The sequence below is a fragment of the Natator depressus genome, chromosome 6, assembly GCF_965152275.1.
Source record: "Natator depressus isolate rNatDep1 chromosome 6, rNatDep2.hap1, whole genome shotgun sequence".
Taxonomy (NCBI): domain Eukaryota; kingdom Metazoa; phylum Chordata; order Testudines; family Cheloniidae; genus Natator; species Natator depressus.
In genome coordinates, this window is record NC_134239.1 from 19,538,191 (window position 1) to 19,561,511 (window position 23,321).

The following is a 23,321-nucleotide window of genomic DNA, read 5'->3' on the forward strand; positions in this document are numbered from 1 at the left end:
CCTTCATGCCCTGGGAGATCTTGACAAAGGTTTTGGCATTTCGAAAACTGGAACGGAGTTCTGATAGCACGGATTCCTCTCCCCATACAGCGATCAGATCCCGTACCTCCCGTTCGGTCCATGCTGGAGCTCTTTTGCGATTCTGAGACTCCATCATGGTCACCTCTGCTGATGAGCTCTGCATGGTCACCTGCAGCTTGCCACGCTGGCCAAACAGGAAATGAGATTCAAAAGTTCGCGGTTCTTTTCCTGTCTACCTGGCCAGTGCATCTGAGTTGAGAGTGCTGTCCAGAGCGGTCAAAATGGAGCACTCTGGGATAGCTCCCGGAGGCCAATACCGTCGAATTGTGTCCACAGTATCCCAAATTCGACCCGGCAAGGCCGATTTAAGCGCTAATCCACTTGTCAGGGGTGGAGTAAGGAAATCGATTTTAAGAGCCCTTTAAGTCGAAATAAAGGGCTTCATCGTGTGGATGGGTGCAGGTTTACATCGATTTAATGCTGCTAAATTCGACCTAAAGTCCTAGTGTAGACCAGGGCTGAGGCTAAGTTGTTCCCACCCCACTGGTTATGAGGTTCTCATATCATATCCCATGGACATTTAACTTCTTATTAGAGTATCACAATGAAATGTCACATTGACAGCTTACTGCTTACGGGGTTTTATACCATTCTTTATTGTAATTCCGTGCATCCTCTCCGTATACATTACCATGAGCCATACAAAGCAAATCACCTTCCCTCCTCCCCTACCCCACCCTTACCAGCAGTGCATTTTAGATTGGTCTTGACTGATATTTGTTTTGCAGCACATCATATAGTCACAGAGCAGCTCTAAGCTTTACACACTTCCAAACGAAAAGGTCCTTTTTCTGTGTTCAGCACAGTAAGAACTCAAGTTACAAAGGCCATAGATTTAAGATCTCCATTGGCTTTTCACATCCCTGTGTGTTCAACTGGAATATCAGTCCCAAAAGGGAAACATGATGGAATTCAGACTCTACTGAGAGCAAATCCCTCATTTTTCTTTGTCTTTCTTTTTGCTCTTTCTCTGGCTGGTCAATTCATTAAGTTTTTTATCCAGGCGTCTCTGGAGATGAGCTCTTTTTGCTGGGTCCAGTGACTTGTCTTTTGATCCACTCCCAGCGTAGAGAATTCCTTCTCTGCTAATTCTCTGCCGAGCTTGTGCTTTGGCTTTCTCCCCACACCCATGAACCTGTAGGAGACAAAACAATAATTTTGGTGGCAGACCTGGAACTGCCCTGAGATGTTACCCAGAAGATGCCTTATGAATGAGTGGCATTGTTAGAACCTGAAGTTCCTCATGCAGACTTCTAAGCTTGAGCATACTTCACAGTCCATAAAAATGTCCACTGGTTATTTATAGCTCTTTTAATTCAGAAACAAAATACACAAGTCATTTGCCCGATAGAATACACACAGTAATTAAATCATCCCTTTAGACAGCTTAAGTATTTCCTTCACAAAGTCTAAACATTTTGGGAGATCATTGCTCCATCATCCGAGTCACCGGGTTTTTTAAACTTCTCTCATACCATCTGGTGAAATATTAACTCTGTTTTCTAACCTGCGGTGTTAATGTCCGCTATTTTTTTTCGCGCTCATTGAGGGAACGCATCTAAAATAGGTCTTATCAAGCAGGTATTGTGCTTAAAGCCAGAAAAGTGACTTTCGGGGGAAAAAAAGGCACCTTTTATTCAAATATCTGCCCCTTCTGTGTGCTTGGGTCTATTTACATTGGGGAAATTTTCTAATTGGTTTTAAAATCAGGTCAGCTAAACCAGTTTCAAAACTGGACAGAACTGTAGTGAAGACTCTGCTTAAGGTAGCCTGATTCACTCAACTCTTTTTAAGATCATTACTGGTTCTGTAAGACAGGGTCAGGCCACCTTAAATCACTTAAAACCAGGCTGAAACTAATGCTCTTACCAGTTTACCTAATCGGGTTAGTTCAACCTATTTTAAAACCAGTTTGACATTTTCCCAGTGTAGACAGACCCTTAGAGTCATATTACCTGATTCTTTTACTGACATGACAAACATTTTTGCTAGTTAGCACTACAGGGCCAGGTGGTAAACTCTTTAGGGCAAGGACTATCTTTTTATTCGGTGTTTGTAGACCGCCTGGCACTGTGGAGTCACGGTCCATGACTGAGGCACTCCTAGGCACTACAATAATATAAATAATAAATGTTAAGGAATAAAGAACTGGATTCTGATCTGCCATATGCAACTGCCACCTAAATTACTGCCATCTAAATTCTTACTCTGGAGTCTTTGTTACCACGGCTTACATGGCCAGAGAGAGAGAACACAGCTGGGTTTTCAGATGCCAGCAACAGCTTGCAGTGCTGACAGTTACAAAAATCTTCACATAGATGATGTATATCATCTAAAGATCACTGAGGGAGATTAAATATGGAATCCCACAAAGTCATTTTAATTGGCATTTTGGGACCTTTGGGGCCCTATCTGGTACCATTTGAAATCAGTGGGAGTTTTGTCACTGACTTTGGCCCCAGTTCAGCCAGGTACTTAAGCATGTACCTAAACTATTGAATAATATCAAGTCTATTCAGCAAAATTCTTAAACAGCACATATTAAATCCCATTAAATGGGATTTAACAAGGGCTTTGCTGAATAGGAATGGATTTACACATGTGTTTAAGATAGGCATACTCTTAAGTGCTTTGTTGAATTGGGGTCTTTATTAGGAAAAAAACTGGACCCTTTATAAACACTGTTCAGTCCCCACATGCACATCAATCCCAATAGGAGCTAAGAGGTTTGGTTTGATGTTAATGGCAAGCCTGGCCCCTTATTAGATCAGACTAAAGTCTGACCTCCTGAACCCAAATAAACAAGCAACAAAAAGGTAGTGAAGCAGATTTTATCCTTACAATTAATTCCCATTTAATTCTTCATTACAATTCCTCAAAGAAAGGATCTCAATTAGATTCTGCATGAAATGAAATTCTGTCCAAACCAGATTCTGAATTAACATAAATACAAATATTCCTTGCCATAGAAATAGATCTTGTTTTTTCAGTGGAATAATCTACACTGATAGTTTACAGAACCAGCTAGGTTCTTAGAAGTATAGAGGATACTCTGCTGGGTGATGTAACGGCCCGTGTTATGCAGGTCAGACTAGATGATCATAACAGTCCCTTATCCATTCTGGCCTTAAAGTCTGTGAATATCTGACAGGGTGGCACAGGCAGTTCATATGTACTCGCTTTTCATCTCTGCAGAGCTGAGTGCAGATTCTAGGTGTGGCACGTATGACAAATCAATTTGGCGGTATCCTCATATTTCCTGGTGGAAACTGCATCAAACTGCCATGCAATCTGGCCCAGCAGGAAGCCTGCTCAGGAGAAGTCCAGTCTAGGAATACGGAGACTCAGGTGCATTGGAAGAGTAGCATGGAGGAAGTTTACAGAGAGACTGGCTTGGTAACTTGTTCAGCCAAACATGTGGATGCAACTTTTTGAATCAGAAATCAAAATCTCCAAACAAGGAGAAGCTTCCTCAGATCTACTTACTGAAAGGGAGGAACTGATTAGGTGTATGAGAACAGGGAAGTTTAGAACCAGTGACCATGAGCTACTTGAGTTTACTCAATTCTGAACCCTAACTACCTGTGTGACTTACATGTATGGCCCTGGCCTCCAGTTCCAAAGGTTCTGGGTTCATATCCCAGCTATGCCCTGGCAGCAATGGGTAAATCTTTAGCTCCTTTAATTTCAAGACTATCCTGCGTTGTTATAATTAACAACAACAAAAATTCAGAAGGGATATTAAACCTCATGCTTCAGTGTTTAAGCATTGATATTAATATAGGTAGAGGATTTTAAGGAGCATCTTCTACATCAAGGTGCCATGGACAGCAAGAACACTGAGGGCTTGTCTACACTTACCGGGGTATCAATGCGCAGCAATCGATGCATCGGCAGTTGATTTAGCGGGTCTAGTGAAGACGCCTGTCAGCATTGCGTAGTGTGAACCCCGCGGTAAGTAGATCTAAGTATGTTGACTTCAGCTACGTTATTCACGTAGCTGAAGTTGTGCAACTTAGATTGATCTCCCCACAGAGCGTAGACAAGGCCTGAGTGTTAATTGTGAGCTGAAGAGGAAAGAAAGGTTTTGAGGTGAGATCTGCAGAGAGGAAGTGACTCAGACTCAGTGGGAGGGAAAGGACTCCAAAGAGCTGCATTATTTCAGCGCTAACCCATCGTTACACTGCCTACCCTCAGATCTGGGTTTAAGTGCTCTCTAACGGCATAGTCTAGTAACTGAATCCAAGGACATGCACAATTGTACACCCTGTTCACTTCTTACATATAAAAATAGTAAAACCAGAGATCGGGGAAAAAGTGTTTTCCCATGCTTGAAAACAAAACACATGCTGGACCTGAACCTTGACAGCAAGTAAAACCTTTCTCAAGTATCTGCTGGAGAAAAAGGTGAAAGGAGATTTTTTTTTTACCATCAACAGAAAACAATTCACATCAGTCCAAACAGCTAAGGCACAAAACAAAGCCCTGGGTAAAAAACCAACAGGAGCAAATGCTCCATTTTCTCATCTCTCTGGGGGCTAACCATAACCTCGCTTCTCTTTCTCACTCACATTCCAGCAGGGTGCGCGTTGGTTTCATTAGGGTTATTACCAGTATTGCAGTAGTGGTTAGGCTCCCCAGCGGAGACCGGGGCTCCAGTGTGTTAGATACTGTCCTACCTACACCAGAGGTGGGCAAACTGCGGCCCATGGGACCGTCCTGCCTGGCCCCTGAGCTCCCCGCTGGGGAGGCGAGCCCGCGGCCCCTCCCCCGCAGTCTCAGCTCGCCGCACCGCCAGCGCTCTGGGCGGTGGGGCTGTGCGCTCATGCAGGATAGTGTGTCTGGCCCTGGCCAGGCAGCGCGGCTCCAGACATGCTACTCTGAGCGGCATGGTAAGGGGGCGGGGAGCGGGGGGGTTGGGTATGGGGCAGGAGGTCCCGGGGGGCAGTCAGGGGACAGGGAGCGGTTGGATAGGGCAGAGTTTCGGGCGGGACAGGGGAGGGGGAACAGAGGGGATTGGATAGGGAGTGGGGTCCTGGAGGGCCTGTCAGGGGGGAGGGGTGTAGATAGTTGTTGGGGCAGTCAGGGGGCAGGGAGCAAGGAGGGTTGGATAGGGGGTGGGGTCCCGGGGGGCGGTTAGGGGAGGGGTTCCCGGGAGGGGGCGGTCAGGGGACAAGGAGAAGGGGGGTTGGAGGTTCTGAGGGGGGCAGACATTGGGCGGGAAGTGGGAGGGGTCGGATGGGGGTGGGGGCCAGGCTGTTTGGGGAGGAACAGCCTTCCCTACCTGGCCCTCCATACAGTTTTGCACCCCGATGTGGCCCTTGGGCCAAAACATATGCCCACCCCTGACCTACAAAGTCCCAAGGATGGGAGACAGAAGTGCTATTATCTCCATTTTACAGATGGGGATCTGAAGCCGAGAGAATTTAAGGGTTGATCCTGCTGACCACTCTGGTCTCAATCCAGCAAAGCCCGTAAGCACATGCCTAAAAGCTTTGCTTTATTGGGGCCAGAGTGCTCAGCAGCTCTGCAGGATCAAGCCCGAATTGACTTGGGAATGAAATCCACCTTTTCAGATCCCCAATCCAGTGCCAAGATCATCCTTTCTTTTTTTCTATTTCTATTTTCTAGAAATGTGAATGTCAGAGATCAGTAAGAGAGAGAAGCAGCTACCACCAGGAGGACTTTGTAGCCTGTGTACGGCTAACAAAACCTGTACGCTCTTTGCATTCACTTTTTACAAACGCTCCTGATGTAGAGGGTTTCCTCCGGAACGAAAAGGTGCTCAGATCCAGGAGCAGAGCCCTCATTTTAAACTTCTCTGAGAAGCCAAGAGCAAGGCTAAGGAAATCAGCCTCAGAACGTTCAGCTGGGAAAGTCACTTCCACAATCCCAGCTCGTAAAAATTCATCTTGGGTCAAGCTTGGCCAAGAGACCAAGCAGACGGCCAGCTCCTGGCACTGCTCAGCCCCCTGCCTTCACCCAGCCCCTCGGGGCTGCCGGAGGCGGACGCACACAGCTCATACCTCCGGGATGCGATGGCTGAGGCAGTAGTGCTGGTGACAATGCAGGCAGAGCTGTCCCAAGGTGGTAACGCCAGCCTGACACCTGGGGAAACCACATACACTGTCAGCTTTCACTGCAGCAGAAATCAGGGCATCGATATCTTCCTCAGCTGGGCTGTCCACTCCGGTTTTAACCACAGTCTTTCCTAGAAGTCCAGGGAAAAACCCAACTGGTTACCTGAACATAATCAAATGAACTCAACAGACAACGGGCTACGTTCCTTGCTGGTGTTATGCAGCTCTATAGATTCCAGAGAGGTTCGCCCATTTACGCTAGCAGAGGATTTGGCCCCAAAACGCTGCCAACCAGACTTGATCAGCGAGAACAGTTGCGGAGAGCCAGATACGACAGTGAGATGTACCAAATGGCATAGGCCACTGACACACATGCATGGTAGTGGAGATGTAACAGTAGGTAGCAGACATCTCAGACTGTAACCTGTTCCGATTGTTCCCATACTCTGTTTTTCTTCACCACCCTGGTGTTTATCTGCCTTCCGCTGACTGGGCATTGTTAGGACACTCACTGGTAATGCTGAAACAGATTGTTGCGGGCTCCTTGTGCTAGAGGAGCTTGGCCATTGGTTTAAAGACTCATGTGGCCTTAAGCCTCAAACACTTCTAGCTCCTTCTCGTCATCCCCGATACGCCAGCGTTTGCCCCATGTGTCTCTCGTCATCCCCGACACGCCAGCGTTTGCCCCATGTGTCTCTCGTCATCCCCGACACGCCAGCGTTTGCCCCATGTGTCAATAAGCCTATTTCTAAGCAGGTGAGTGCCGCTCCCAATCCATTCTACACAACAAACAGATCCAGGCCCCAGCCTGTGATCGTCTAGGAGCTATTTCTTTGGAGATGAGCATCAGTGACCTTTCTGAAAGTCAAGTCAGATGCACTCTGGACGCATACAAAGCTCACCCCCTGAGGGGAAACGCAGGGAATTAATGAGAGCCCTGCACGCCCTCGATTTAAGGATGGTCAATAATTCTACTGAATCCCCCATCTCATGGCAACTGTCCAAGACTACGTCTCTCTGGGGATAGAATACCCCTGGCTAGCGGGTCAGCTGACTCGGGCTCGCTGGGCTTGGGCTCCAGGGCTGAAAAATTGCCGTGTAGACGTTCGATGTCTACACAGACCAAGCCCCCATGAGCCAGCTGACCCAGGCCAACCCTGGCCGTGCCACGGTGCTTTTCTCCCCATGTAGGCCTTCCCAAAGGGGGCGCTATTCAGAAAGGGCCTGTTCTATCCCTGAGCAGAGGCAGAGAAACAGGCTGTAGCTGGGAGTACTTTACTAAAGCAGTGCAATGTTCAGAGGTCTGACATAGCTACAGTCTTAGGCTGGGATTTTCAAAGCAGCCTAAGGGAGTTAGGCACCCACTGAATTTCAGCGAGAGCTGGGCACCTTAATTTTCTTAGGCTCTTCTGAGAAGAGCCCAGGGAGCAGTGACAATGGGAAGCCTGCAGTGTGACTGGCTTTTGCTATGGAAATAGTGAATCTTCCTAAAGGCGGGGAAAGCGTTAAAGAGGAAAAGCCCTGGAAATCCCCGGAAGGAGGGGCCTACCTTTGGCTTCATTTTTGTGTTTCCTTCCAGCTATTTCCTGCAAATTGGTGCTCAGCTCCTGATTCTTTCTGACCCTCTCTTCCTGTTTGGCTTTTTCCCGTTGCATTCTCTCCAGGTGCAGCGTTTTCAGATCCACTTTCCCTGAGCTTATGCTGCTTCCTCCCTTCTTGACAGGAGCTAGCGCCTCTTTTGCAGGGCTTTGAGATTCAGCAGGCAGAGTTTGCTCACTGCCACCCGCATTCACTGGAAGGGAGCTGATGGTGGTGGTTCTCTTGCTGATACTGATGTACCTCTCTCTCCCCTCCCCGGTGCTTACATGCTGCAACCCATATTCTTCGGCCATTTGGTGCACCAGCATCCTGTCATGCGAGTTTAAGGATGAAGGGAAATCCAACTGCATCTCGCTGCTCTCCAGAAACTCCACCATCATGGCTCTGAACTTGCCTGAATTGTCTTTCATCTCTGGTCTTTCCACCCTGGCCTCCTTCACACTCTGCAAGGGACCTGCTGCTGGCTTGCGTGTGGATAGTTTCGCTGGATTTGATTTGGATTTCCGGCCTTCAGATGGAGGTTTCAGAGAAGAGGTTGCGCTGGTTTTAGGCCCTGCCCCTTGCTCGCCATGACCCTGAGAGTTCTCGTGAGAGTAATTTTCTGGCACGATGTCGTCGAGGTACTCAAAGGCCGTCCGCACCTCCCCATGCTCACTCAGATAATCCACCAGCCGTTTCAGAAAGGCCTGGCTGCTGACGGTCCGAGAGTCACAGATGACTGCCACATGGCGGCGTGCCCGAGTCACGGCCACGTTTATCCTCCGGTCTTCAGCAAGAAAACCCACCTCGCCTGCAAAACACAAAACCCCTCGGGCCATCAGAAACAACAGCATGGGTGGTTGGCCACGCAAACAGCAATGTTTCCATACTAAAGGCCAGATCCCTCAGCTGGTGTAAATCAGCACAGATCATTGAAACTCCAGGGGTTTACTCCAGCTGTGGATTTGGCCCAAGATATTGTATTGGCTGCAGAGTGAGATAGTAGGGAGCACAGGATCTAGTGGCCTGACCATGGGGCTGGGAGGCAACAACTCCGGAGTTCCAGTCCTGGCTCTATTGCTGAGTCCCTCTATGGCCTTGGACAAGTCATTCAACCTCTGCCTCAGTTTCACCATCTGCTAAATGGAACTAACAATACTTATATAGCGAACAGGTGACAGAGAACAGATAAATGCATACAAGAGCTACTGTCTGAATGGATTATAATCAGGGCTCAGGAAAGCAACAGCAGGAAATGCCTGAAATAGAAGGGGAAGCTGCATATTAGGATTATGACACACGGGCAGAAATCAGCCTTCCTGGCACCTGCCCACCCACCGTCTGTCTCCAGCTATCGATACTAGTCTCACTTTCTCAAGCAGAGAAATATACCAATCCCAAGCTACACCCCCTCCCCCATACCCACACAGACGAAGGGTTAAAAATAACAAACATGTAGGAGATTATCCCCAGTCTATTTCTGCTCTCTGGCTATTTTCTCAAGGAGCAGTAATAATAGATAGCAAATGCCAGAATGACTCAGCTCAGCTAGTGAGAAGGCCAGTGTGGGCGGCTCCCAAGTCTCCTGCTTCTATGGATAAATTGGAGACAACTGGAAAAATAAACGTTACGCAGATTGAGGTGACAAGCTTCATTCTGAGCACCTGAGGATCACGATACAGAACGAATCAAGCCACATTGGATTTTAATAGCTAAGTGCGTGTGACCACGTCTCTGTGCTCCACGACCTGGCGTTTTGGTTGCTGGTCTTCACTGGGCAGAGGCTGCCAGCAGTGTCAAAGTGTGGGGTTTCTGTGATGTACACACCTTGGGAAATAGGACTTGGGCTCCTGTCCTTAGTGAAGTGCTGTCACCCACTGTGATGCCTCTGCTCAGATGCCAACTAGATGACAACAGGGGCAGACTGTGATGGGGAGTTTGGGGATGTAGCCACCTATACTGAATTCATTCTGGGTAAGTCACCGACAGCCATCACATGGCAGTGAGTCCCTGATTACTAATGGCTTTCAGTCATCAGCCTGTTCTAATCCACTGACGCCCCCTCTTCTCCGTCAATCTCTTCTCAAATCACACTTCTTCCATGAATCCTTTCCAACTCCTTCTCTCATTCTTCAAACCCTGCACCCCTCCCTTTCCCTAACCACTGTTCAATGTCTCATCTGTAACTGTCTTAGACCGTAAGCCCTTTGGGTCTCGCTCTGTGTCTGAAAGGTGTGATGCACACAGGGGTGTAAGTAATTTAAGGGAGGGGCTGGGGTCCTGAGCTGGGGGGAGCCTCATGCGGAAGGGGCGGGGCGGGGCATCAGGCAGAAGGGGCGGGGCCTTTAAATCCCCAGGCCATTTAAATCACCGCTGCTACCCCAGGGCTCTGGCAGCGACTTAAAGGGCTAGGGGCTCTGGCGCTGCTGGGAGCCCAAGGCCCTTTTAAATTGCCGGCCTAGGGAAGTTGCCCCCTACCGGTACGGTCAGCTGTGTACCGGCTCCTGACGGTACACTGTACTGTACCGTACCGGCTTACTTTCACCTCTGGATGCACATTTATGGTGCTATAGAAATGATTCTGAATGATAATCCTTATGGTTCAGATAGCGCAAGATGTGTTGCAATGGGCCCCAATTACATGGTTCAGCAGATTGAGTCTAAGAAGAACTACAGGGTTAGAAGGAACCGCAAGGGTCATCTAGTCTAACCCCTGCCACGCTGCAGGATTTGTTGTGTCTAAACCATCCAAGACAGATGGCTACCCAGTCTCCTTGTGAAAACCTCCAGTGAAGAAGACTTCCAGCTTCAGGTGATTAGCCTCATTTCAGCTATTATCTTCCGCTGTATTCACTGATAGGAAAGACCCCAATTTTCTGCCCTAGATTTTGCTCTGAAAACAAACAGTGTTATGCATTATTTACAATAGCAGATTCGGGTTGCTCTTTCTCCAAGGGAGGAAGCCTGCAAAAAACAGGCTTCCCCAGGAACTCAGTGTTCTGTGAGGAATGCCTGGGGCTTGCATCCAAGTAGGAAGCCGGTGATGTGAGTGCAGGACTGCCAACCCAAAGGATTCAAAAATGGTGAGTCAAGCCATTCTCCTCACTTTTTGAGGATGTATGGATCATGAGATTTTAAAAATAATACACGTTGAATTCTTATTTACTTTCTGCTGCGTGAGCCCTTGGGGTTCATAGTTTCAAGCTTTTCTCTGCAATAATGAGGGCTACAAAGTTACTTGTTTTAAAAAAAAGAGAGCTGTGATTCTCAGGTAATCACATGGCTCCAAAAGCCGGGACTTCAGAAAAAAAACACCAGCTCTCAAGAGGCTTGCAATAAAAAAATCACGAGAATTGGCAACGCAGAATTTTGCATTGTTAAATGATTCCCATTTCCTTATGTGATCAAGCTTCCTTTTCCCCAAAAATATTGTCCAGCATGGAACACGTACCCTTCCGATTGGATCTCACAAAGGAGAGCACGACAGCCTCCTTCTCCCGTCCCTGGAAGCCATCTACTGATTTAATTTCCAGCTCTGGATATCGGTGACAAAGATGCTCTCTTAGCATGTCCACCTGAAAAACAAGGACATGCACATATTAAGGACAAGGTAAATGCAAGATAAGAAGGATGAAAACAATATCTCCCTTCCTCGATATTCATGCATGCCTGAACTTGCATATCCTAAGGGGGAGGACTATTACCCAAGGGACTGGTCATGGGATTTTTAGTGAAGAACCACCTTAGTCCCAGTCCCATCTCTGACACTGATTCCCTCTGTGGCCTTGGAATAGTCACTTAATCCTGCTGGGCCAGATCCCTAGTTGGTAAAAATTGGTTCAGCTCCCCTGAAGTGAGACCCATTTACACCAGCAGAGGGCTGGCCCTCTGTTTCAGCATCCTCATCTGCAACATGAGGATACTAGGGAGAGTTAGGTAGGATTGGTTATTGAGCTCTGAACCTTTAACATACTAAGTACTATTCTAAAATACCAACGAATCTGGATTTGTTCTGGTGTATTCATTCTACACTCAGCTTGAAAAGCTGTGTAGGGGGTACTGTGCGCTTACCTGGAGGTTGTAAGGAGCAATGACAGCAACGTCTCTTGCTTTAACACCAGCTTCCACCAAAGCCTGGACGTGCAAGCCGACAAGATGCACTTCCCCTAGAGAAAAAACAAACCCAGCAGTAAATCAAGAACAGGCGATTTCACTCCAGGGGACGTTGACAGCTAAAGCCAAAAGGTGATGGCCACTCAACTACTCACTTCTGCTGCAGTGATTAAGAAAAGCTACATTTTCCAAACTAACTCAACTGCATCCTTAAAGGCACCCTCTGGACTTTGGACATTTTCCATAAAGTCAGATTTATATATCATGGCACCAGCGTGGACAGAAAGCTCCAGGGTTCAGTGAAAATGTCAGAGACAGGACAGGGCTTGTTATAGTAACCCCTGCACCAGTGCTTAAAAAAGCACTGTCAGACAGAGGATCAGTGACAGTCTTAATGGGTTCCATTCCACGATCTCCTTGGATGGAGCTTATTGCTATATACTGCTGGAAAGCTAGGACTCCCCAGTTTCCTGTCCATTTATTTCTAGCTCTCCCAGATCATAAGATATCTAGCCATTTAAACATATGATCACAGCATTCTGATTATCATCAGGCTTCTTCCCATCCTCCCATTTCAATTCAGATATGATTTCAGTTGTCAGTACTTTATCTTGTCTAGAAGCAGGGCCCTGTGTATTACACAGCAATGAAATTTGCTGCAGAATCTACCCTCTCTCACATTGTGATCTAGAATCTAAACTTTTAATTAGAAAGTTTCTATCTCCCATGGTTGTGAAGACAACCTTGAAAATGCCATCCAAGTGTAAGAGATGCAATTTTCCTGACTCAGTAGCTCTGAGAAGAAAAAAATCACCTCATTCAGCTCAATGAATGTTAACTCTGAATCCTGAAGAAGGTGATGTAGATGTGAACATTGTTAACTATTTCCCCATTAATCATTTTAGCAATAGCCAGCTAATGTGCCTATCCCACAATACCTCCCACCCCTTCCTCAGTGCTAAAACTTACAAACCTAACAAACTGAGGGTCATGCTCAACTGCCAAAACTTCCAGCTTTCTCCCAACACACACACCCACCAAACCCCTGGCAACTTCTATAGTTCAATTACTCTTTGTCAATACCAACATCAGTTGCCTATTGAAAACTATAAATATGGGGACAGCAAAAAATAAATTGAATTTAACATGAAAAGAAATACCCTGGGGGCTGCTGGACTGGCGGTTACCTATGGTTGTATTTAATACTTTTTAAAAATCAAATTTTTTGTTTAAAGGTAATGGCCATTGAATTTCCAGTCTGCCACACCAGAATGTGGCAGAGTCCAGGGATCTTATTGCAGAATTTAGGTCCAGTTTGTCACAAGTACACAGGGTTCTGTCTAGGAGCTTGGAATCTTGACTTTCAATGGTCCAAAGCACTGGTCTAGCTCTAGAAGTTCATGGGAGACAGTATTAATACCTGATCCTTCAAACACTTATTACGCCCATGCTTAACTTTTTGCAAGCGAGTAGCCAAGCACGTAAGTTTGCAGAATCAGAGCTTTAGTTGCTAAAACTAGGTTCTTTGAGGTGATGGGTGGCCCAGTGGTTAGGGCAACAAGCCTGGGACTTAGGAGGACGAGGTTCCATTCCCTCTTCTGCCACAGACTTCCTGCATGACTTTGAGCAAGCCACTCAGTCTCTTGGTTCCCCATCTGTAAAATAGGGAGAATAGCACTGCCTACCTCACAGGAGTGTTGTGAGGAGAAATAAAGATTGTGAGGCACTCAGATACTGTGGTAACGGGGGTCATAAAAGTACCTCATCTAGACAGATAGGTTTCAATTGAAAGAAGGTTAAAAAGGCCGAGCTGGTAAAGACTGCGATGTTCTCTTAAGGTCTGACTTGCCAGAGCAGCATTCAGACCCAGGAAACTAGAGCATGACACTTGGAACTTTCAATGTCATGCACATTCCAAGCACGGGATTTGGGCTAGTGAGCAGAGAAAAAAAACATTAATCCCTGAAATGGGCAGCCTAGTTGTCAAGCAGGCTGCATTGCCATGTGGCAGATAGATACTTGGTGAACAAGGAAAAAAATCCAGGCTATTGTAGAGGTGACGGCGTGTGGGGCAGGGAGTCCATAGCATCGCTGGCCCAGAGGAGAAGCCAAAAGTTTTGGGTACGCTTGGTTATTATTATTTGGGAACCTCAGTCAAGGATCAGGGATCTGTTGTGCCAGGCACGATATAGCACTGCACAGACAACTAACAAAGAAGACAGTCCCTGCCTCAGAGAGCTTGAAATCTAGGCGAGGATGTGCTATCGTATTAGCAGCCATCATATAGGGGTTGGGGGAGAGGGCTTTTACTTCTGGTCTCAGACGATTACAGTGTTCAAGCATCACCATGATACACTGTGTAAATGGCTGGTATGAGGAAGTCAGAGCTGCTCGCTTTTCTGCTCTCCTTCCTAACATTTATGTATGATGTACGCTAATCAAAATAAGCTAATCTTCCTAAAACACAGGGCTAAGTGAGCCCCATCAGATACAGGAAAGACATGAAATTCACTGCTTTATGTAATGCCAAGGGATAACATTTCATCATTATTGCCCAACTAATTTGCCAACATAAAACACTGTCCCCAGTGCTCTGGTCTTTCTCCCTGTTTGGAATCTCATTATATTAATATAGTGAAACCACTACTGTCCCATCTAACTGTAGAGGTTTATGTACCTAACATGTTACAATAAAGATCTGACAAAGTGATACTCCAAGGCAATTAAAGCAACAACCCCGTAGACTACTGTACAGCACAAACCAAACGGGAGTTCAGCGTGGAGGGTGACACTCTGTGCTGAAAACTCACAGCTCTGCCCACCATTTCCTGGATGGTGTGACAATCTGTGTGGTATTTAAACCCCCATTATCTGATCCAAGGCGATTCAGTCTGTTTTCTTCCAGCCTTCTCCAGCTCTAACGAGCAGCAGCTGGTGCGGCTATGGTCCTAGTCCATTGTGTCGCCACCCAGAAACCCCAATGCATGCAGCACATGCCAAGTGTCATGCTCTAGGCCAGCAGAGCAGGGGGCTGGGCCCATTCTTCCTGTCTCCAGACTCCTGGCCGACTGATCCATGGAGTTAAACTGGCACTGCCGCCTGCAAGAGACATTGATTTGTCCCTTCTGAGAGGAGGGCAGGAGCTGCACTTACAGAAGCGGCTCCAGCACGAGAGGAGAAGTGGTTCCAAATCATAAGCTCTCTGGGGCAGGGACTGGCTATTCATCGTGGGTATGTACAGTGCCTAGCAGGATGGGGCCCTCAGGACTCCTGGCTGGATCTGGACTAAAGCAGAGGAGAGAAGAAATGGATTCAGAGGACTCAGCTCTCACTCTGGGTGCGCAGTTGGGTCTGGGGTAAAGAGATGAAGATGAAGAGGAAGGGGAGAGATGATCACAGACGGGAAAGGAGGTATCAGAAAGCACTGGAAAGGAATTGATGCAGGCCTTAACTCCAGAGGACAAGGGCTGTACACAACCGATTTGCCTAGGAAACAGTCACTGCCATGCACTTAAGGAAATGAATCTCATAATGCTGGGAAGAGCGGGTAATAAACGGTGTGACCGATTTGATTAGGCTCCACTCCCTGAATTGGTAACCAAGTAATAAAGAGGTTTGTCACTGTCTATGAAAGCCCATGCTGATATCACTGTTCCTGCTGCCCTCTCTCCATGGCAGGGTGCCACCCCCCTGGCATTTTACGTCCAAAAGGGAGAGGGAGCTGACAGGAGGCATTTATCCCTTTGAAGTAAGGCTGTTAATGGCATGAAGGTGGCTGCTGCTCCCAGTCCCAGCACACAGGGCAGACCAAGAACGTCAAGTTCCACCACGCTCTGCGGCCCAAATCCTGACCCCTGCACAGCAAAACTCTTGGGTGGGGAGGATGCAGGAGCTCATGGGGAGGGGCAATTATCCCTGTGCACCACTGAGCCCAGCTCTGTAGGGGTCTGTAGGTAGCTCTTTGGGATGTGGCAGGGCTGGCTGATCAGCCACTATAAATATCCTTCAGCAGCCCCTGGCATTCCTTCCATCTGACGTACTACATCTTATTGCTTTGCTCTTTCCAGCATTTTAAAGAAACAGGACTAACCCCATCTACAGGAGACACCACCACATAGTTACTGGCAGTCCTTGCCAGCTGACCGGTCTCTGTATCCCTGTAAAAGCCAGTATCTTGCTTTTCAATATCATCCGCTCAGTAACCCTCCAACTTCCGCTGATAGAAAGTTATCCGGTGTTATCTGAACTCTCCTCCGAGCTGTGCTATGACTTAGCGGGTGAATGGACAGCATGGCTGCAAGCTAAAGGGCTGGGTATCTGGGACAATCTACTCCTGTCAGCAAATCTTACATCCTGGGAAGCAACAGTACCTTGATTCCCTTTAGACTGTTCATCTTCCACTTCAAGCTCAAATAAGCCACAGCCAGCTGTATCTATAAGCAGCAATGGAATCCTAGTCTCTTCTGTAGAAGCAACTCCCGGCAGGTCCCTAACGGGTTATGTGGAAAAGAGTGAATTAGCAACACTGAAGTAACACTGCAGCATCAGACATTCTGCCTCCCGCCTCCGCCCCTGACACGGCGAATAAAGAGACTCTCGTCTCAAGGGTAAGACAGAGAAACCGTTATATAGCACCCACTACAGGCAAGGTTATAGACCAACAGAGGCATCCACTCTGGAGGGGAAGTTCAAACAGGTCTGTATGTCACACGGTGCACAAGAATGCTCACAGGACTGGGAGTCAGGAGCTCCTGCATTCTCATCTCAGCTCAGCTGTATGGCCTTGCACAAGTCCCTTCACCTCTCTACTTCATTTTCCCCACCTATGTTATATAATGCCTCCCTGATCCCCTTCTCCACTCCTCAACGTTCTGGGCGTGCTGCACTTGTAATGACATGGCTCTAATTGCCATGTATTGCATCACTTTAAGAGTGTGACGAATGCTGCAGCTCCGGGATCACCCTATGTAACCCATTGGGTGTGTTACATGTCCTGTACAGCGCCTGTTTCACAGAGGACATGGGTCTGCTCTAGCTTTCAGCTTGAGAGTCTGGCTCTTCAGCTAGTGCAAAGGCTCGTACCTTTAGCTCTTGGGTCCCCACGTTCAGCCCCTGGTATTGACCAAGATGATGGTCATTGCAATGCACTGCAAGACAGACTTGTGACCACGCCATATATCAATTTCCAAGATGGTGGCAGTTCAACAGTGGCAGAACTTTGTGTCTGAAAAACTGATCTGAACACTGGTCAGAGGGACTACGTCGTAACAGCCCCTTAAACCCCTCTCCCCAGCCACCCAATGGGAGGGGTGATGGGCACCACTGGGCAGTTGCTTCTTCCCAAAGCCCGGGCTAGCCAGCCAGCCCTAAAAACTTTGTGATTATGTAAAAACCACACACTACTTTTTTATGAACTGCAATCTTTTCTAATACAAGCCAAAGTAGAGAGCATGGGAGTTAGTATTTCACTCCACTAGCGTCAGACAGTAAAGCTACAGAAATAGGTTTTTTCCGCAGCAGCTTTTAGCACCGTAAGGAGGAAGAGACCTTAAAAGTGTTCTAAGAGTTAGCAATTTGACAGCTGTGATGTCAGTCGAGTCAGAACACACCAGCCAGGTAACTAGCCAGGGATTCTGGTTTCATGTCATTTCTACATCCGAAGAAGCTACATCAAAAAGTTACATTTTATCCCCGAAGAGAGTTGTTCCTTGAATTCACAGTCTGCGAATGGACCAAGAGATGGAAGGGCTGGAGTAGAAAACCAGCAGAATGCTGGACAGCTCCAAGGCAAGTACACTTGCAAGTCCAAAGGCTCTGATCCTACAGTACAATCCTATCATCACTGAGATGTCACAGGAACAAAGCCAAGGTCGCTATTATTACAGCAGCACCGAGAGGCCCCAGCCCTGTTTGGCAGTTCACCGCGCTAAGAGGGGTACACGCACATAGCAGGAGACAGTCCCTGCCCCAAACAGCTTACAAGCCAAATAGACAAGAGACACAAAAGGTGGGAGAAAGGAAGGGTTATCTCCATTTTACAGATAGGGAACTAGGACAGAGGATGAAATCCTGGCCCCACTGCAGTCTGTGGGCCAGGATTTCACCCAGAGAAATGAAGTGGCTTTCTAAGGTAACCAGGGAAACCCATAGCAGAACAAGGAACTGATCCCAAGTTTCCTGAGTTGTAAGACAGGGCCTTAACCACAGTCCCAAACACTTGAATGATTTTCCAGCTCGGTAAGTTTGCCCGTCTGCATTTGCATTCCACTGGTTTGCTTTGCTTTCAATGGGCTCTCTTCGGATATTACTCGCTTCATCAACAACAAAAGAACTCTCCTCTCTGGACTGACACTCATTCATCATCTAGCTAGAGACGTCCCCAGGGTAGCACGTGCGCATACATAAACGAACACCGACACAACAGACTCCTGTACACCCCTATGAAAATTCCAGCCAACGTTTCCACTTGCCTTGCAAGAAGCAGCACAAAGACAGACAGCAGCCTCACGGACAATCATTTAGAGCTCAGGGCTGCCCCTCACAGGACTGGTCTAGTGCCCACTTGAAGGGATCACGTAGGGTGTTTAGGGGCCCTGGGAGAGGGCCGAGCTGGATTTACCAGCCACAGCACGCTGGGCCCTGCCAAGACACTCCATTGCTGCTTTTAGACCTAGAGGAAGATTTCTTCCCCCCCAGCCACGGAGGTTCCCTTCCCAAAGCACAGCTGCTCGGGCTTCATGCTGCAGTCCAGCATTTGGATTTTAATAAAAATGTGACTCATCCCCCATATTTACAGTTAATTCCTGTAATTACCATCCATGTTTTCCACAGATCCAGTTCTGAGCAGCAGCAAACCAGTTTCTCACTGAAGTACTTCTTCCCCTTTGGTCTGCAGGACAGATTTATCCCCCTTTTCTTGATGCAAACCCTAAGCAGCTTCCCATCCCTTTAACATCTGTGCCGCTATTCTTCACGCTGGTAGCCTGCTTACCTACACACTGAAGGATTTGTCTAGAACCCAAACATGGTGAGTCTCCTCCATACAGACAATCCTGTTGACACGGATTCTTTGACAACTCCTAGAGGCCAAAGAATGTACTTGCAGCACGTCTCATTATAAGGAACAATCTTAATCTGCAAAAAGAAAAGAAGTACTTGTGGCACCTTAGAGACTAACCAATTTATTTGAGCATAAGCTTTCGTGAGCTTTCGTGAGCTACAGCTCACTTCATCGGATGCATACTGAAGTGAGCTGTAGCTCATGAAAGCTTACGCTCAAATAAATTGGTTAGTCTCTAAGGTGCCACAAGTACTCCTTTTCTTTTTGCGAATACAGATTAACACAGCTGTTACTCTGAAACCAATCTTAATCTGGAAACTTCATTTCAGAGGAATAATTAGCTGCATACATCTTTTGGGGGAGAGAAACAACGTGCTCCTTTGGGAGAGGAAAGCATTCAGCAGAACAGGGTGTTACCCTAGAAAAATTTCTGGTGCTTTTTTAAACGCTAACCCCTTAGACACAAGGGGGAAGGTTAACCCACTGGCTGCTGCAAAGCAACCTGAAATGCAGCCATGTGTTACTGTTTTAGGGAGAGAATCCTGCCGTCAGTATCACAGTCGGGACAGTCACTGCAGTCAAATGCTGGATGGAATCCCAGTTCTGGTGCAATACATATAATGCTTTACTGCCTCCTGGACTTCCTTTGAAAGAAACATTTCCCAACTTCTTGTTTGTTTACTGACTAGTTAGCTGGACACAATAACCACAGCTGTCAGGTGCCTCTCAGGCACAGCCAGTGTGGCCAACTCTTGTGATTTTGTCATGGGGGACTCACAATATTTGGTGTTTCACTTAAAATGCCCACCCTTGGATTCTTGTAATTAGGGGAGAATCGCACCTTTCATTTTAAAAAAAAAAGTTTCTAAGCCCTCGTGGTTGCAGAGAAAATCTTGAAAACATGACCAAAGGGCACCCTAAAGACTCAGAAACCAGGCAGCTAATAAAAGGAACCCAAGATGTACGTCTTGTTTAAATCTCAGGATTTTAAGCCAATCTCAGGATTTCTTAGAGACTGGCTCATGATTATTGAATGCTGAGGGTTGGCGATACCGCACTATGGCCTCACAGATTTAACAGTGAGATAGGGGGGTTTCTTATAGCCCAGTGCTCCAGCTTCATAAGTGTGCTGTCACCTGCTGGTAGTGTCTGAAAGGAAGTTTGGAAAGAAGAGTTTGGTCCTTAAGAAATACTAGGACTATGAAGGGATGTTGAAGGCAAAGTGTATCCTTTTGATATAGCACAACCCCATTTTACTGAAAATCCCCATTAACTGAAATCTGGCTAGGTGTCTCATGGGGCTTTACTGTCATTATTCATGTTCATTATTTCTATTGCAGTAGCATCTAAGAACCCCAAGCAGGGTTCAGGTCCCCAACCCCATGATAGACACTATACAGAAAAGTAACATGAAGAGCTGCCCCAGACAGCTCACAAACCAGGATTCTGACAGTATGCAACAGGTGAATAAACAGACAAACATGGAAGGGGAGAACAAGGCATGTTTGCGTAAGTTAGTATCCCTGCATAAGATGCCAATCAGCGTCAGAATCAAAGACAACTTTAAAGGGGCCGCACTCCAACTGGCAGGGTCCCTTTAAATAATCTGGCACTGTTTTCATCAGAGCTCATGGTCCAGATCTCAGAGCCTGGACCTACCAAGCTCCCCCTTTGATAAGAGACCCTACATATCCAAAGGTTTTAGCTGCCTCCACCAAGACCTTCCCACAGAGAGGGCTGCATTGGGCACTGCTTCTCCCAGGACAGCATCCTTTCCACTTCTTCAGTGACCCAAGTGGCTGAAGTGTCAATCTTACCCAGAAGGCTACTTCCATTTACTATCCTCTGAGTAAGAACGGCTTCCTGCAATCTGCTTGGAATGTTCTTTTCTGGAGCGTTCACACATGGCTGCTGGCCCTACCCTTTATGCTGTGCTTGAAGAAGTAGGTGATAGTTAATTATTGCAGCATAAATGTTGCAGGATTCCTTCTGCTTTCCTGTTTTGCTGCAATGCCTGACTCACAGCAGCAGGCTCTTCTCAGATTCATGCACGCTGGCCAAGAAACAGTCACAGCTGGAGTCTATTAGCCTTATCTGTTATCTGCTGCCTAATGTACATATTTGATATGCTCACAAATCGCTTTATCAATGCAAAATTGGACTCGGACAGATCAGTGCCAGCATGCAAAACAGAGGAGCTTGTGGGATCTGAGAATCACCTTTGCAAGCAGTCTCCAAAATGCATGTCAAATCCCCAGCCAGAAGAATCAGGTGAAGAGTGAGGGTTGTAAAGATATCAAGCATTTAAGGGGAGGAGGAAACATTTTTAATTTTCTTGGTTTCTGACTTTTGTAAATTACCATTTTAAAAAATTGAATCAAATTTACACTTTGAAAAAAGCATTAGATACGGAAATACAGAGTAAGGCTCCCTAACAACCTAAACTCTACCCTGAGGGCACAGCTAAGGTTGTTAAGGAAATACAGACTTCTCTCTGGGCAAAGCTAAGTTTTTTATGGAATCTTAGCTCGTTATCTCCATACTGTCAAATGCTTAGCGCTTCTATGGAAGGGCACCCCCTACAGCAGTGGTTTTCAAACTGCGGGTCACGACCCAGTACTGGGTCGCGGAATGTAAGGCACTGGGTCGCGGCAGCTGTGGTCAGCACTGCCGACTGGGCCGTTAAAAGTCCCGTCGGCGGTGCTGCCCGGCTAAGGCAGGCTAGTCCCTACCTGTTCCAACACCGCGCTGCGCCCCGGAAGCGTCCAGCAGCAGGTCCGGCTCCCAGGTGGCGGGGGGGGGGAGGGAAGGGAACGGATGGACGGACAATGGGGCTCTGTGTGCTGCCCCCGACCGGAGCACCGGCTCCACACTCCCATTGGCCAGTTCCTGGCCAATGGGAGCTAGGGTGGTGGTGCCTGCAGGTGAGAGCCATGCGGAGCTGCTTGCTCACCTCTGCCTAGGAGCCAGACTTGCTGCTGGCCACTTCCGGGACGAAGCGCGGTCCGTGGTGCCAGGACAGGCAGGAAGCCTGCCTCTGCACCCCGGCTGTGCTGCTGACCAGGAGCCGCTGGAGGTAAGCCCATGCCCCAACCCTGTGCCTCAATCCCCTGCCCCAGCCCTGAGCACCCCCCTCAAACCCAGAGCCCCTTCCTGCACCCCAAACCCCTCAGCCCTGGCCCCACCCCAGAGCCTGCACCCTCAGCCCTGAGTCCTGACCCCCTCCCCTACCCCAAACCCTTCACAATTTTCTTCAACTGGATCACCAGAAAAAAAGTTTGAAAACCACTGCCCTACAGAACGTCAGTACAGGGCAGATTTTCAAAAGCATTCAGCCTTGGCCTAACTCCGCTCCCACTGAAGCCAAATCTCACCCTACACATCTATCACAAGTATCATTTTATCATAGGAGTTGGCATTTAAACACCAGATACCTTGGTGGTAGGGTCAGGAACCTTGACAGCCAGGAACATCTTCGATCCTGTACACTTTGGTGTTTCATATATGGCTGCAGACGTTTTAAACCCCTTTCAGCAGCTCCTTTAGAAGTCAGTGGGTGCTGCTATGGGTGTAACAGTTTTTAAAATCAGGATACTTATTTAGGTGCCTAAATACTGATTTCAGAGCCTAATTTTGGTTACCCATTTTTAAAATCTTGGCCAGTGTTTCTCGCTCAAAGGCGTTTTTGACAATATGCTGAGCAACCCCCTCCCTCCAAGTCAACTCAAGATGTTTCAAGAGGGGGACACACTTCCCCTTGAGCCTCCATATCTCGCAAACCTCTTGTCTTATTTGGTTCCAAGAGCCCAGAAATTTCTACCCTCTCACAGAATCCGATATATGAAACAGCAGGTAGGGTGGTGCGAATTTGACAAAGCTCGGTGAGTGGATAATGAGGGCAAGATCAGAGTTTTGAGGGTTAGGTTCCCCTCCAGCCCCACATATATGGGTTCTAGCATCTCACCAGGATACACCCAACCAGTCTGTAAAAAGGGTTCCAGTATCCCTCTCACCCCAAACCTGCCAGGACTTCATTAATCTGATCCTCATTTACTAGCACCTGGGCACAGTAAAATGAAAAGGCAGCAAACCAGAGTCAGAATACATGAGAATGCTGCAGACATGATTAAAGTGTCCTACAGTGTTACTTTCAAATATCAGTAGGCAGAAACTTCCAAAAGTCACTTCCCAGGGATGCTGTCATCAGTATCAGGACTAAAATATGCCTACTTGTAGACAAGTCATTTGGCATAGGCCACCAATAGCCATCAGATAATCACAGATTCATAAACAGAGCTGGATTTGAAAACCCACTTACAGAGTGCTACAGATGTTATAGCTAAGTCAATATTTAGCTCTCTGTTCTGGGGAGTTCTTCTTGGAGAGGCAGCAAATCAGGGCCTTCCTGT

The 23,321-nt window shown here is 47.4% G+C and overlaps 1 protein-coding gene across 2 annotated transcripts in view; it reads right to left on the reverse strand.

Moving 5' to 3' along the window:
- Positions 1 to 668: 668 nt before the first annotated feature.
- The window catches only part of IGHMBP2 (immunoglobulin mu DNA binding protein 2), a 75,912-nt gene continuing 53,259 nt past the window's right edge, over positions 669 to 23,321 (reverse strand). The window contains exons 10-15 of one of the 2 annotated variants that reach the window (XM_074954707.1): positions 16,223 to 16,341; positions 11,811 to 11,905; positions 11,191 to 11,314; positions 7,711 to 8,550; positions 6,108 to 6,292; positions 669 to 1,216 (exon numbers count right to left, since the gene is read on the reverse strand). In XM_074954707.1, the coding sequence (XP_074810808.1) occupies positions 1,019 to 1,216; positions 6,108 to 6,292; positions 7,711 to 8,550; positions 11,191 to 11,314; positions 11,811 to 11,905; positions 16,223 to 16,341 (1,561 nt within the window). In that variant the 3' untranslated portion in view covers positions 669 to 1,018. The remainder of the gene's footprint in view (positions 1,217 to 6,107; positions 6,293 to 7,710; positions 8,551 to 11,190; positions 11,315 to 11,810; positions 11,906 to 16,222; positions 16,342 to 23,321) is intronic. The other variant, XM_074954708.1, reaches the window with a different exon arrangement.